This window comes from Tursiops truncatus, chromosome 3 (genome assembly GCF_011762595.2).
Source record: "Tursiops truncatus isolate mTurTru1 chromosome 3, mTurTru1.mat.Y, whole genome shotgun sequence".
Classification (NCBI taxonomy): Eukaryota; Metazoa; Chordata; class Mammalia; order Artiodactyla; family Delphinidae; genus Tursiops; species Tursiops truncatus.
The window spans coordinates 158567600-158582218 of record NC_047036.1 but is presented as its reverse complement, the minus strand read 5'-3'; the positions used below and the strand labels follow the sequence as shown (position 1 = coordinate 158582218).

The window sequence follows — 14619 nt, the reverse complement described above, 5'->3', positions numbered from 1 at the left end:
CCTGGTCTGGGAAGATCCCACATGCTGCGGAGCAACTAAGCCCGTGAGCCGCAACTACTGAGCCTGCGCGTCTGGAGCCTGTGCTCCGCAACGGGAGAGGCCGCGACGGTGAGAGGCCCGCGCATCGTGATGAAGAGTGGCCCCCGCTCACCGCAACTGGAGAAAGACCTCGCACAGAAACAAAGACCTAACACAGCCAAAAATAAATATACATAAATTAATTAATTAAAAACAAACAAACAAATCCCAGATTCATCCCAGTGTTATCCAAATAGCAGATAACTATAAATAGCCTAAATAGCCCCAAAAAATTTTTAAATAGTTTAATAAATTCTGGAACACGACCTATCGAGAGAAATGAAATATTTTTGGTGCAGTTAGCATTATAAAGATGAAGATTCAGTGAATCACAGCAGCATTATTCATAACAGCCCCAAACTGGGAACAGTGTAAATGTCCTTCGAGTGATGAATGGATTAAAACCTCTGTTCGTTCCATGCAATGGAATACGGCTCAGCAATGCAAAGGAAAAACTAACCATACATGTAACAATACAGATGAACTCAGACAATGTTACGTGGAGTGAAAGAAGTCCCATGCCAAAGACCACATGCTATACAATTTCATTTATATGAAAGGTCCAGAAAATACAAACCTGTAGACTCAGAAAGCATATTGGTGGTTACCATGGGGCTGGGGGTGGGAGGAGGGATGGACTGCAAAGGGGGCAGGAGGGATCTCCTTGGGGTGATGGAAAGCGCTACAGCAGGATTACGGTAATGGTGGCACAATTTGATACATTTACTACAAAATCATTGACTATATGTTTAAAACACGTGTATTGTATGGTATGTAAATTATACCTCAATAAAGTTGTTTTTAAAAAGATTCCATGAAGACAAAAGAATGTTTATGGCAAAATGTTGAGAAAAAAACGATAAACCCATGTACATACTGAGATTGCAATCATGTAATATTTTAACATCTTTATTGAGATATAATTCACAAGCATAAAATTCACCTATTCATGTACAACAGTATAATTCACAGTTCTGGGAAATGAACGTTCCCAGAGTTGTGCAACCATCACCACAGGCTAGGTTTAGAGTATTTTCATAACCTCAAAAACTGTTGCTCCCTCCCTTTTCTCCCCTTACCATTTAAACCATCTTATATTGTATAATCAGTGATACTAGTACATTCACGATGTTGTGCAAACGTCACCTCTATCAGATTCCAGAACATTTTTGTCACCCAAAAAGGAAACCCCGTCCCCGTTAGCAGTCTCTCTCCATCCCCCTTCCACCAGCCCCTGACAACCACTAAACTGCTTTCTGTCTCTCCAGATTTACCTGTTGCAGACATTTCATATAAAAGAATCACATACAATGTAGTCTTTTGTGAGTGGCTCCTTTCATTTGATACAATATCCTAAGCTCCAGCCTTACAGCTTCCTTCCTACTCTATCCATGTTCCAACCTCATCTTCTCAGGGTCTTTGCACTGGTTGTTTCCCACACCTGGGATGCTCTACCTTCCTGCCCTTTGCACACTTATTCATTGCCTTTGTATCTTGGTTGAGTGTCCCTGCTCAGAGAAATCCTTTCCCTAACTGCCCTAAGTCAGTCACTTTGGTTATTGTAGCTCATGACACCGTGTTTTCCTCATTACATTTATTGCAATTTGTAACTACATTTTTGTCCGGCTTGCCTTCTCAAATACACGGATCTGACTCAGGGCCGGGATCAGGGTGAGGCAAGTAAGGCACTTACCTCGGGTGCAAAGTTTAAGGAGGTACCAAATTGTTGAGTTTTCCTTTTGCCTCTCTCTCCAGTGTGGATTGACACAGCACTATTACTCATCCTGTCTTTAAGACAGGTTGATGTTTATTCATCGTGGATTGTTCTGCATTAATTTTTTGATTTTTAAAAACTTTTTTAAAAATTACATTTGCAGGACTTTCCGCAGTGGTTAAGAATCCGTCCTGCAATGCAGGGGATGCCTGTTTGATCCCTGGTCAGGGAACTAAGATCCCACATGCGGCGGGGCAACTAAAGCTCGCGCGCCACAACTAATGAGCCCACATGCTCTGGAGCCTGTGCGCTACAACTAGAGACAAGCCCATGCACTGCAAGGAAGAGCCCGTGTGCCGAAAAGAAAGGTCCCGCGTGCTGCAACTAAGACCCAATGCAGCCAATAAATAAATAAATAAATAAATAAATAAATGCATTCAGGAATTCCCCCGCGGTCCAGTGGTTAAGACTCCATGCTTCCGCTGCAGGGGGCATGGGTTTGATCCCTGGTCGGGGAACTAAGATCCTGCATGCTGTGTGGCACGGCCAAAACAAAATAAATAAATAAAAAATAAACACATTGCATTGAAATATTATCATGATGACCAAGTTTTTTTTTAACTTTGGGATGCTCCTAAATTTTACACCCAAGGGGTGTGCCTCACTCCCCTTACCCGGGTTTCGGCCCCGATCTGTCTCTCTTCAGCCTCAGATCAGGGCCTGGTACACAGTAAGCACTCAATAATTGTTGGAATGAATCAACCATAGCTGTGATGGTTTTGTAGAAATGAAAACGTTACTTAGGCTCTGAGAGACTGTGGTAGACAAATTGCATAAATGACCACAATCCTTTACCGTCCAAGATCTATACCTTGTGCAGTGTGACTTTGCTCCTCCCATCAAGAGATGAAGCAAATTTCCCTACCCATTGATTCTGGATTGTTCTTGGGACTTCCTTGGGCCAATGGAATGTGAAGGGGTGCCAGTTCCAAGGCCAGTTCCAGGCCTTCAGAGACCTTATACACTTCTGCTTGCCCTCTTGAAACCCTGCCTCTGCCCAGGCTCACCTGCTGGAGGATGAGAGATCAGGTGGAACAGAGTTGAGTTGTCTCAGCTAAGAACGTCCTGAACCAGCCAGCTCCCAGATGCCCCATAACTGACTACATATGCATGAGCAAGCCTGGCTGAGACCAGAAGAGCTGCCTGGCTGAGCCCAGCCTGAATTGCCCAGTCACAGAGGTGAGCTAAATAAACAACTATTGTTTGAAGCTACTCTGTTTGGGGTGGGTTTTGTTTTTTCTTTTTCATATTCTTTTCCATTATGGTTTATTACAGGATATTGACTATAGTTCCCTGTGCTATACAATAGGACCTTGTTGTTTATCCATCCCATATACAATAGTTTGCATCTGCTGGTCCCAAACTCCCCATCCAACCCTCCCCTGCCCCCCTTCCCCTTGGCAACCACAAGTCTGTTCTCTATGTCTGTGAGTCTGTTTCTGTTTTGTAGATAAGTTCATTTGTGTCATATTTTATATTCCACATATAAATGATATCATATGGTATTTGCCTTTCTCTTTTTGCCTTACTTCACTTAGTATGATCATCTCTAGGGCCACCCATGTAAATGACATGGGTGCAAATGGCATCATGTCATTCTTTTTTATGGCTGAGTAATATTCCATTGTGTGTGTGTGTGTATATATATATATATATATATATATATATATATCAGATCTTCTTTGTCCATTCATCTGTCAATGAACATGCAGGTTGTTTCCAAGTCTTGGCTATTTTCAATACTGCTGCTATGAACATAGGGGTGCATGTATCTTTTCAAATTATAGTTTTGTCCAGATATATGCCCAGGAGTAGGACTGCCGGATCATATAGAAACTTTATTTTTAGTTTTTTGAGGAACCTCCATACTATTCTCCACAGTGGCTGCACCAATTTATATTCCTGTTTGGGGTGTTTTGTTATGTGGCTATAGCTAGCTGATGCAGGAACAAAGGTCAGGGTTTTAATACAGAGAAATGAATTGGTAGTGAAGGGGCCCCAGGGGACTGACTGATTGCTGTGGGACTCTAGGAGGAAGCTGATCATAAACCCCACTTCCTGAGCCTCACCTGTGTGTCCAGGTAGGATGTGGATCACCTGCTGTTCTTCCATATCCCACACAGCTACCATTGCTCTCCTGGGTGCCAACCACCAGCAGCTTCTCTTCCAGGCTCCATGCCATGGCAGTGATGCCTGCAGCCACACAGAAACAAGAGCTCATGTGTCTGAGTGCTCAGCCATGAGGTACTCTAATGGGCCCCTCACTTCACAGATAAGGAAACTGGGGCACAGACAGAGTCACACACCTAGAAGTGGCAGAGCCAGGATTTCAAAGCCAGCGCTGTCAGATGCCAGATGAAGACTCTGGGTTGAAATGTTTATGTTGTTCTGAGGTAGGAAAATGGACTAAACCACTCCTCAGTCATAAGTGTCTCTAGTTCAGCGGTTCCTACCCAGCGGCGATTCAGCCCCCCAGGGCACACTGGGAAATGTCTGGAGACATTTTTGGTTGTTACAACTGGAGACCAGGATGCTACTGGCATCTGATGGGTGGAGGCAGGGACGTTGCTCAGCATCCTGCAGTGCACACGATGACCCCACTCCAGAGAAGGATCCAGCCGCAAATGTCAGTGATGCGTGGTTGAGTGCACAGTTGGAGAAGACTCAGGAGTGGAATTAAATTGGCTGAGGATGAGAACCCTGCTTTCGACTTCTCTTTGAGCTCGATCTGTGTGGGAAAAGGAGGGCTGGTGCCCCAAAGAAAAAAAATATTTGCCAATAGTTTGAGCAAACACAGCCCAAGGCTCTCTGCTGGGTGGATCTTGATTGGATCATCGCTGAAGACAGACAGGGACCAAGTTACACTGGAGAAAACAGCCTGAATATCAGGAGACCAGACTTTCTGAATGCCCTGATTAAGTCCTTTTCCTGCTCTGTGCCTCAGTTTCCTCATTTTTAAGGTGATGGGGGAGGTGCTGAAATCAGAGCCAGTCCAGGTCTGAGAATCCAGAATTGTGTTTCTACCTCATCAGGACAGGGCATGAAGAGATGAGATTTTTTTTTCTTTCTTTTTTTCCCTTTTTGTGGGGGAGGATCACTCACTCACTGTGTGACCTTGGAAATGTGAACTCAAACTTCTCATTTTAAAAATGAAGAAACTGAAGCCCAGAGTGCGTAGGAACTTTCTCAACTTCAACATGACTAGAGCTCGTACAAGTGGCACATTTCCCCACTGAGATGAGAAAAAGAAAAAATTCACTTTGAGCTGTAACTTCCTTTGCCTACGCTGTGGCAGACATCACTAGTCAATCACCGCACTCTCTGTGATTTGGCCCCCCCAATAGCCATTCTATCATGCTTCCTTCAGTAATAAAACCCACAGCCCACAGGTTTTAGGTGAGTACGTGGTTACTCAAAGACCATTTTTCCCACGCTCCCTTGCAGTCGAAGATGGCCAAGTTCTCACCAGCACGACAGGAGCAGAAGTGGTAAGCTCTGCTTCAAGGCCATGCCTTTGAAAGGAAGGGGCCTGCCATCTACTTCTTCCCTCTTCCCACTGGCTGGAATGCCATTGTGATGGTAAGAGCTGGAGCAGCTATTTTGGGCCATTAAATGGAAACCTCACATTGAAAATGGCAGAGCAACAAATTTGAAAGAGTTTGGGTCCCTGACCCCCTGGAGATACCATATTACCTTTTCTTATGCCTGGACTATTGTGTGTGAGAGAAAATAACTCCTGTTTTATTTAAGCCACTGCTACTTTGGCCTTTGTTACAGCATCAGAACTTGTATTGTAACCAATATACCATTAAACCAGATTGAGTCTCAGAATCCTTCTCAACACAGCATTCTAGTAGCTGTCCCTAAATCAGTTCTTCCATGCATTGTCCTTAGCATCTCTTAGAATTTCTGATTTGGAAGCTCTGTGCCTTGGGAGTGTAGCTTTCCCTACAAGGCTATGTGGCACAAAAATGGCCTGAGTCACAATAACTGGCATTTGAACCAAAGCTAACTGTATTCAGTGATTAACGTGAGAGATTATGGGTGGGCAGATAAAGGGATGGATGAATGGAGGTGAACTGGTGGATAAGTGGACAGATAGGTGGCTGGTTAGATGAGTGGGTGAGTGAATGTGTGGGTGTTAGATGGGTAACTGGATGAATTATTTGATAGATGGGTGGTTGAGTTGGCTGAGTGAGTGAAGGGGTAAAGCGAGGGGATAGAAGATGGCAAACTGGGGGAAATGGAAGGTAAGTGGTGTGGATAGAAGGGTGGAAGGAAGGGTGACTATTGGAAATACGGACAACTGATGGGTGAATGGATGAATGGATGGATGGATGGGAAGGAAGGAAGGAATAAAGGAGGGAGGAAGGATGGAAGGACATACAGATGGATAGATGGAAGGAAGGGTGGAAGGATGAATGGATGGAGGGATGGGTGGAGGGATGAACAGACAGATGGACAGCTGGATGGAAGGAAGGAAGGAAGGAAGGAAGGAAGGAAGGAAGGAAGGAAGGATGGTTGAAGAATGGATGGAGAGAACTAAATCCTCTTGTCCCTCTGACATTCTGGTGTCCCAGGGAGAACCTACAAGTTCCACCAGCCTCTCAGGCTCCAGTCAGGCACCAGTTCCTAGTTTCCAGACTTACTAGCATTAGGCTGTAAATCTCAGAAGCTATCTATAAGACGGGCACCGAACTCTTAGAGATGAAACCCCAGAGGCAGTTGGCATGCCCTCGCTCTGGGCTCATTAGCAGTATTTACACTAGTAATCTACAGTCCCTGGGGGGCAGAGGGAGCCGAGTCAGCATGAGACCGCAGGGCCAGGTCCTGATGGCACCCTTGGGGCTTCCCAGCTGGCAGAGGGGAAACCCAGAGAGCAGCCCAAAACACCCGCAGTCCACTGCCCCCAGGCAGGCAGGGGCCTGGCTGGATTTTGGCTACGCTTGGGAGACGCACCTTTGTGACAGCCGGTGAGGGTTGCCTGGAGGGGTCCTCCCGGGGGCTGGAGGAATCCTCCGAGGGGCACCAGCACAGGCTGTGGGCACATCCGGAACCAGCTCTGCGCCTATTGGCACAGCTGTCCCACCAGCGCCCGATGTGAGGTGGCGAAGAAATGGAGGCTGGCCAGGAGTTCTGTACACAGGTTGCTTCTCTCTGCAACAGAGGAGATGCTGGTTAAGGGGAGGGGCGCTGCTTCCCTGGGTGGAGTCCCCCTCCTGCCTCCTTTTCTGTGCTCCACACACACTTGCCCCTACTTCAAGTGCACCAGGTGGTTTCCCCCTCTCCTACCCTAGACCTTGGGTTTCCAGATAGCAGGGAGGATGCCTGTCTTGTTTATTGCTATGTTCTGAGTGTCAGGCACCCAACAAGTGTCTGTTAGAGAAATAATGATCACTTCTCCAGCACTTCATAGTTACTGAGTGGGTTAGTGTCCTGTGGCTGCTATAACAAGACAACCTGGGGGGCTTCAAACAACAGAACTTCCTTCTCTCACAGTTCTGGAGGCCAGAAGTCCGAAATCAAGGTGTCGACAGGGCTGTGCTCCCTCCAGAGGCTCTGGGGGAGGATGCTTCCTTGCCTCTTCCAGCTTCTGGGGGCTTCAGGCATTCCTTGGCTTGTGACCACATCACTGTAATCTCTTTTTAAATTTTTAATTGTTTATACAATTTTAAAAGGTTACACTCCACTTACAGTTATTACAAAATATTGACTATATTTCCCATGTTGTACAATACATCCTTGAAGCCTATCTTACACCCAATAATTTGTACCTCCCATTCCCCCACCCCTATTTTGCCCCTCTACCATTCCCTCTCCCCACTGGTAACTACTAGTTTTTACTCTGTATCTGTGAGTCTGCTTCTGTTTTGTTATATTCACTAGTATGTTGTATTTTTTTAGATTCCACGTACAATTGATATCATACAATATTTGTATTTCTCTAACTTATTTAGACGAATGCCCTCCAAGTCCATCCATGTTGCTGTAAATAGCAAAATTTAGTTCTTTTTTATGGCTGAGTAGTATTCCATTGTATACATATACCACATCTTCTTTATCCATTCATCTGTTGATGGACATTTAGGTGCTTCCATATTTTGGCAATTGTAAATAATGCTGCTAGGAACATTGGGGCACGTGTGTCTTTTCGAATTAGTGTTTTTGTTTTGTTTTTTTTACCCAGGAATGGAATTACTGGCTCATGTGGTAGTTCTATTTTTTAGTTTTTTTGAGAAACTTCCATGCTGTTTTCCACAGTGGCTGCAGCAATTGACATTCCCACCAGCAGTATACAAGCGCATCACCCCAGTTTCTGCCTCTGTTTTCACATGGCCTTCTCATCTGTGCATCTCTACATTTTCCCTTTTTCTGTTTCAAATCTCCCTCTGCTTCCTTCTTATTAGGACACTTGTGATTGAATTTTGGGCCCACCTAAATAATCCAGGATAAACTCTCCATCCCAAGAAGCTTAATCACATTTTTTTTTTTTTTGCCATATAAAGTAATAGTCATAGGTTCCAGGGATTAAGAAGTGACTATATCTTGGCAGGGGGTGGGGAGGTGGGGGGCAGATTTTTCTGCCTACCACACAGAGGTATCATCATTACTATCCCAAGTGCCCAAGCGTATAACAGGGAAAATTGAGGTATGAAGAAGTTAAGCAACTTACTCAAGGTCACACAGCCAGTAAGAGGCAGGAATCTGACCCCCAACGTTTGATTGCAATGCCAAGTGAAGACCAGGGACATTGAAGGTAGACAGTTCATTTTGTCCCTGTTGTCGGAGCATCCTAACTGTGGAGCCTGGGGCAATGGTGGCAATGCCCTGTGCCTGGGTTTGCTGGTGGGTGGGATGGGGCAGGGCCAGGATCAGGGGCAAGTGCCCCACTCACCACGGGTACAAAAGTTAAAGTGGTGCCAACAAACTCAACCACCAAGATAAGTACTATTTTAATGCAATATTTAAAAAAATCAAAACTGATGCGCCCGCCCCCTCATCCATGATGAACAAAATATCAGTCTTTTAAAATAAAAACAGGGACAGAAATGGCACCACACCAAGTCATCCTGGAGCCTGAGGCAATGGGAGAAATAGGGAATACCAACAGGGCTTTCAGGAGCTGGCCGTACAGTACTGGAATGTGGTGAGAGCGCATGGTTGCTCAGCCGCGCCATCTGGTGGGAACATTCATTCCTACACCTCCTCCTTGTTCTGGGCAGCCACAGGTTGTCAATCAGGAAACACTGCAAAGAACATACTGTGATTTGGGCTTTTAAATTTTCCCTTAAACTGGGCATGTAAGCCCAAGGCTGTTTTCCCGGGAAATCACTCCCTTCGAGGTTTAAAACTGCTGGCGAGCGTGAATGTAGGAGAAAGGTGTAACTGATCATGAGCACCAGTATCTCCCACTTGGGTGGGATCCTAGACACACTTTAGTTCTATCCCACATTTTGCTGATGAGGGAAGCAGAGGACAGAAATGGCTTCTCCAAGGCCGTTCACGTCAAAACATTGGTGCTGTCACATGACCATAACGGGATCCTCGGATGGCGCCATGGGGACAGGCTCAGCATGAATTGACTAGCAAAACTTTCCCAGCAGCCCTAGGTGGGAGGGTCGACCAACATCCCCATTTTGCAGATGGGAAAACTGAAGGCTGCAAGGCGGGATTGAGGATGGGGGAGGGGTGGGAGTAGTTAGGGGCTTGCAAGGTCACACTGCCAGTAAGTAGCAGAGCCCAGATTTGAATCAGCATGATGGGACTCAAAATCCATACTCTTGGACTGGTCCATGTAGTAGGGGTGGACATTTGGCAGGGAGCAGAGGCAGACAGATGATGCAAAAGAAAGCCAGCAGAAATAATAACTAAGAGTTAAGATAGATGGAAACAACATGCAATGATGAAATATGCAGGGGTGTGGTGGCCAGGGGTGTCCAGCATGAGTGGTGGCCAGACAGGCTTCTTGGACAAGCAACAGTTGTCAGGTCTGAGCAAGCCACGGAAGGGATATAGGAAATAAGCACCTTTATAAAACCCCTTGTAAACGCCCTCAAATCAAAACCAGCTGGGATGGGAATTCCCTGGCAGTCCAGTGGTTAGGACTCCAAGGTTCACTGCTGGGGCCCGGGTATCCCTGGTCGGGGAACTAAGATACCACAAGCCACGTGGTGTGGTGAAAAAAAAAAAAAAGAACCAGCTTGGAAGTGTATGATAAAAAACCATCCTGGTCACTTCACACTCATTAGGATGGCTTTTTTTTTTTTTTTTTTAAATCAGAAAGTAACAAGTGTTGGAGAAGATGCAGAGAAACTAGAAATTTTATGCACTGTTGGTGGGAATGTGAAATGGTCCAGCCACTGTGGAAAATGGCCTGGCAGTTCCTCAAAAATTAAACACAGAATTATCAGATGATTGAGCAATTCTACACCTCGGTATGTATCCAGAAGAATATAAAGCAAGGTCTCAAAAAGATATTTGTACACCCATATTCACAGCAGCATCATTCACAATTGCCAAAAGGTAAAGACAAACCAAGTGTCCATTGATGAATGGATGAGCAAAATGCGGTTCTTCCACACAATGGAATGTTATTCAACCTTAAAAAGGAAAGATATTCTAACACATGCTACAACATGGGTGAACCTTGAGGACATTATGCTAAGTGAAATAAGCCAAACACAAAAAGGACAAATACTGCATGATTCCACTTATATGAGGTGCCTGGAGTGGTCAAATTCATAGAGACAGAAGTAGAAGGGTGGGTGCCAGGGGCTGGGGGAGGGGGGGATGGGGAGTGAGTGTTTAATGGGGACAGAGTTTCTGTTTGAAAAGATGAGCAAGTTCTGGAGACGGATGGTGGTGATGGCTGCCCAACAGTGTGAATGTACTTAATGCCACAGAACTGTACAATTAAAATGGTTAATTTTATGTTACGTGTATTTTGCCACAATTTTAAAAAACGCAAACAAACGAAACACCATCCTGGACAGAGTATCAACTGAGGATTCAGAGATTCTTAAAGTTCTAGGGCAGAGTGTGGACCAAATCCAGCTGAACGATTTGTCCTGAGAGCTAAGAATGGTTTTTGTAAAATACATTAATGTTTTCGGATTGATGTTTGTAATTAGTGGGATGACAGGAAATACCAACTTTGAACCCCAACTGAGCAAAATGTTATCCCCCTGAACAAGAGTTCCCCTCATCTTTCTCGTGAGTAGAGCTGACTTACAAAAATGTTGTGCTCAGGACTTCCTTGGTGGCGCAGTGGTTAAGACTCTGCGCTCCCAATGAAGGGGGCCCAGGTTTGATCCCTGGTCAAGGAACTAGATCCCGCATGCATGCCACAACTAAGGAGCCTGCGTGCTGCAACTAAGACCCAGTGCAACCAAATAAATATTTTTAAAAGTCATGCTCAATTATTATCATTCTATTTTGAATTTCATCAATAAAAAAATCTGTGGGAACATGTTTTATCTCTCGTTATATTAAGTGTCAACATAATTTCCTCGATTTTGCCTGAAATATCTCCTATGTGGCCCTTTCCAGAGTAAGATACTGGGGAATTCCCTGGCATTCCAGTGGTAAGGACTTCACGCCCTTACTGCCGAGGGCCCAGGTTTGATCCCTGGTCGGGCAGCTAAGATCCCACAAGCCACGCGGCACAGCCAAAAAATAAATCAAAATAAATCAAAATTAAAAAAAAATAGACTAAGATGTTGGGCCGTCCTGGTGAGGGGATCGGCTCTGCCTTGGTAGTTTTCACTCCTAAGCTCTCCCAGGTTCAGCTCAAAGTTCTAGAAGCTGGAGCTGGGAGAAACCCCTCAGCTATAGACAGGAAAGGCGTATGAGCTAATGCAAATCCATCTGGCGGCTCGGTGAGGAGAGTGGGTTTCTAGAAGTCAGTGCAAAGTGGACCACCCCTCCCCCCGACCCAGCCCGCTCAGCCCGACTCACCGATGCGTCGGAGCTCCACTGCCGGGCGGCACAGCTGGGGGGCTTCCCGGACCAGGCTGACCTCAGGACAGTCCACGTGAAGGGCGCACAGGTCAAAGTCATCCAACAGACCCTCAATGCCCCCCGAGATGCCCCGGCAGGAAATCCAGTTCATGCTGCCTGTGGGGAGAAGACGCGGTGCTGTGGGGAGCATGCGTCTCCTTCCAGCTCATCCTGGGAGGTGGGTTCTCACCTCTCCATTTCTCCCAAGGGCTCTCATTCTCAGCCATGCTGACATTTGGGGCCAGGTCATACTCTGTGGTGGGGCTGTCATGTAGGGTGTATAGAGCAGTGTCCCTGGTCTCCATCCACTAGATGCCAGTAACTCCTCTGCAGTCACAGTAATCAAAAATATAAACATTGACAAGTGTCCCTTGGGAAGCAGAATCATCCCTGGTTGAGAATCATAGGAATGAATATGACGGATGAATGAATGGATGGATGGATGGAGAGATAGACAGGTAGATGATCGATCGATAGATAGGCAGACATAGATGGTAGATAAATAGAGATAGAGATAAAAGATTGATAGATGGATGGATGGATAGATATAAAGATGATAGATATAGGTGGTAGATAGAGAGATAGAAATTATAGGTAGGTAAGTAGATAGATAGTTAGGATACATTTAGATGGATGGATATAAAGATGATAGATACAGATGGTAGAGAGAGATAGATATGACAGATGAGATTTTATATTTATATATATTTATAGAGAGAGAGAGGAAGAGATGATAGATATGTTAGATTATAGATAGATGTGGATAGGTAGGTGATTGACAGATAGATAGATAGATAGAGGATAGATAGATAAACAGACAACTATATATGGTAGATAAATAGAGATAGAGATGGTAGATGATAGATTGACAGATAGATAGACAGGGTCTCTCTCATTCTAAGGCAGTTTCTTGCCCTGTGTACTATCAACTAGCCCTAGATGCCAGCAGCATACCTCCCCAATTCGTGACAACCAAAATATCTCGAGACATCACCTAGTGTCCCCTTGGCGGGGGGCAGGGGATGGTGGCGCAGAACCTCCCCTGATGAGAACCAGTGCCTTAAAGGAGCCAAGGATTTTGAACTTCCCCCTCCCCCCTTCCCCCTTGTCAGGCTCTGGAAGGCGAGAGCACCGCAGAGGGTTGGGGACCTGCTCAGCCCCCTCCGAGATGGGTCTGGTCCTTACCCAGCACCTCCTGCTTCAGCTCCTCGATGCGGCCTGAGTGGATCAGGTGGTAGGGTAACTCCTTCAGCTTCCGCAGGTTTGCGACTGTGTCTGAGAACCACAGGGGCTGAGGGGCCACCTGCAGAGGAGGAGGGGGCTGGCAGCCAGGCCACTGTGACACAAGCTCATTCATTCACTCCACAAACATGGGCCAGGCAAGGCACCAGGTGATGCTGGAGGGCGTGGGGGTGGGGACACAATTCCAGACAGAGATGGCCCACACCATCCTCCACCCACAGGCTGGGCTGGGACAGGAGGGGCTTGGGGCTCAGGATCCAAGGGGCATTGCAACTGGGTCTCACAGGATAAATAGAAGTCTGTCTGGTGAAGTGTGTCGGAACCATTGGCATTTCATAGCGAGGGACTGCCATGTGCAAAGGCCGGGAGGTGGGAGAGAGCAGGACAAGAGTTTGGGAAGGGCTGAATTATAAGACAGAGTGGGGGATCATGGCGGGGACTGAGGCTAGGGAGGTTGTAGAGAGTAGATCACAAAGGTACTGAAGAGGTTGGACTGGAGACAGAGGGCACTGGGGAGCCATGGGAGGTGTTAGAGGAGAAGCATGATCAGACTGGATGGTCAGAAGCAACTGACCGTGGAGGATGGACTGGAGCAGGAGATCCTGAGGCTAGGAGACCAGGAAGGGCGTCAAACCACATCCCAAAGAGAGGATGTGGTTGAGCCTGCAGGGGTTCTGGGTCCACAGGAGAGGATCTGTGAGGTACCAGAGAGGAGAAAGGGAAGCATTGAGAAAGAATCAGACCTGGCCCAGCCTCTGGCCTCCCCTGTCCAGGAGGAGAGACAAAGAAAAAAGAAAAATCAAACTATAACCACTACTTAAAAGTGTATTTCCTAGTTGAAATCACTGTGCTACAGTTACACAAGATGTTAACAACAGGGAAATTTAAAAGAAGTGTCCACAGGAACTCTCTGAATACTCGTGGCAACTTGTCTGGAAATCTAAAATGATTTTGAAACTAAAAGTTTCTTTTGAAAAGTCTGAGTTCTGCCTCAGAGTGAAGAGAGCATGGAGTAAAGGACAAGTAATCAAGGGACTTCGCTGGCAGTCCAGTGGTTAGGACTCTGAGCTTCCACTGCAGGGGACATGGGCTTGATCCCTGGTCTGGGAAGATCCCACAAGCCTCGAGGCACAGCCAAAAAACAAAACAAAACAAGTAATCAAGAAGGAAGGAAATCACGGAAGATTTCCTGAAGGAAGAGGCATTTGAGCTGAGCCTTGAGGATGTTTGAGAGACAAAAAAAAAAAAAAAAGAGGTAGTGACTTGCAAGCTAAGGACCCCAAGTCTTAGAGCTCCCTGGAACAAAAGAAAGACTAGAAAGAAATGTGTGAATAGTGAGTGACCTGGGGGAGGGAGTATAGGAGCAGATCTTCCCAAAAGGGAGAATTGTGGACAGTTTTATTTTACTGTTTGATCCTCTCTGTGTTCTCCAACAATCACACACTACTGTCCTAAGTGGAAAACAAAATGTGTTATTTTTAAAATGAGCAATGCTTTGGGGGTACCAATAACTGGAAATTGGATTG

General features: G+C 46.0%; 1 protein-coding gene across 1 annotated transcript in view; it reads right to left on the bottom strand.

The window, feature by feature from the left end:
• The window catches only part of NWD1 (NACHT and WD repeat domain containing 1), a 54123-nt gene that overhangs the window by 15097 nt on the left and 24407 nt on the right, over positions 1-14619 (bottom strand). Inside the window, 5 exon segments of the mRNA XM_033855094.2 lie at positions 3922-3985; positions 3987-4045; positions 6812-7009; positions 11810-11968; positions 13037-13154. Coding sequence (XP_033710985.1) covers positions 3922-3985; positions 3987-4045; positions 6812-7009; positions 11810-11968; positions 13037-13154 — 598 coding nt within the window.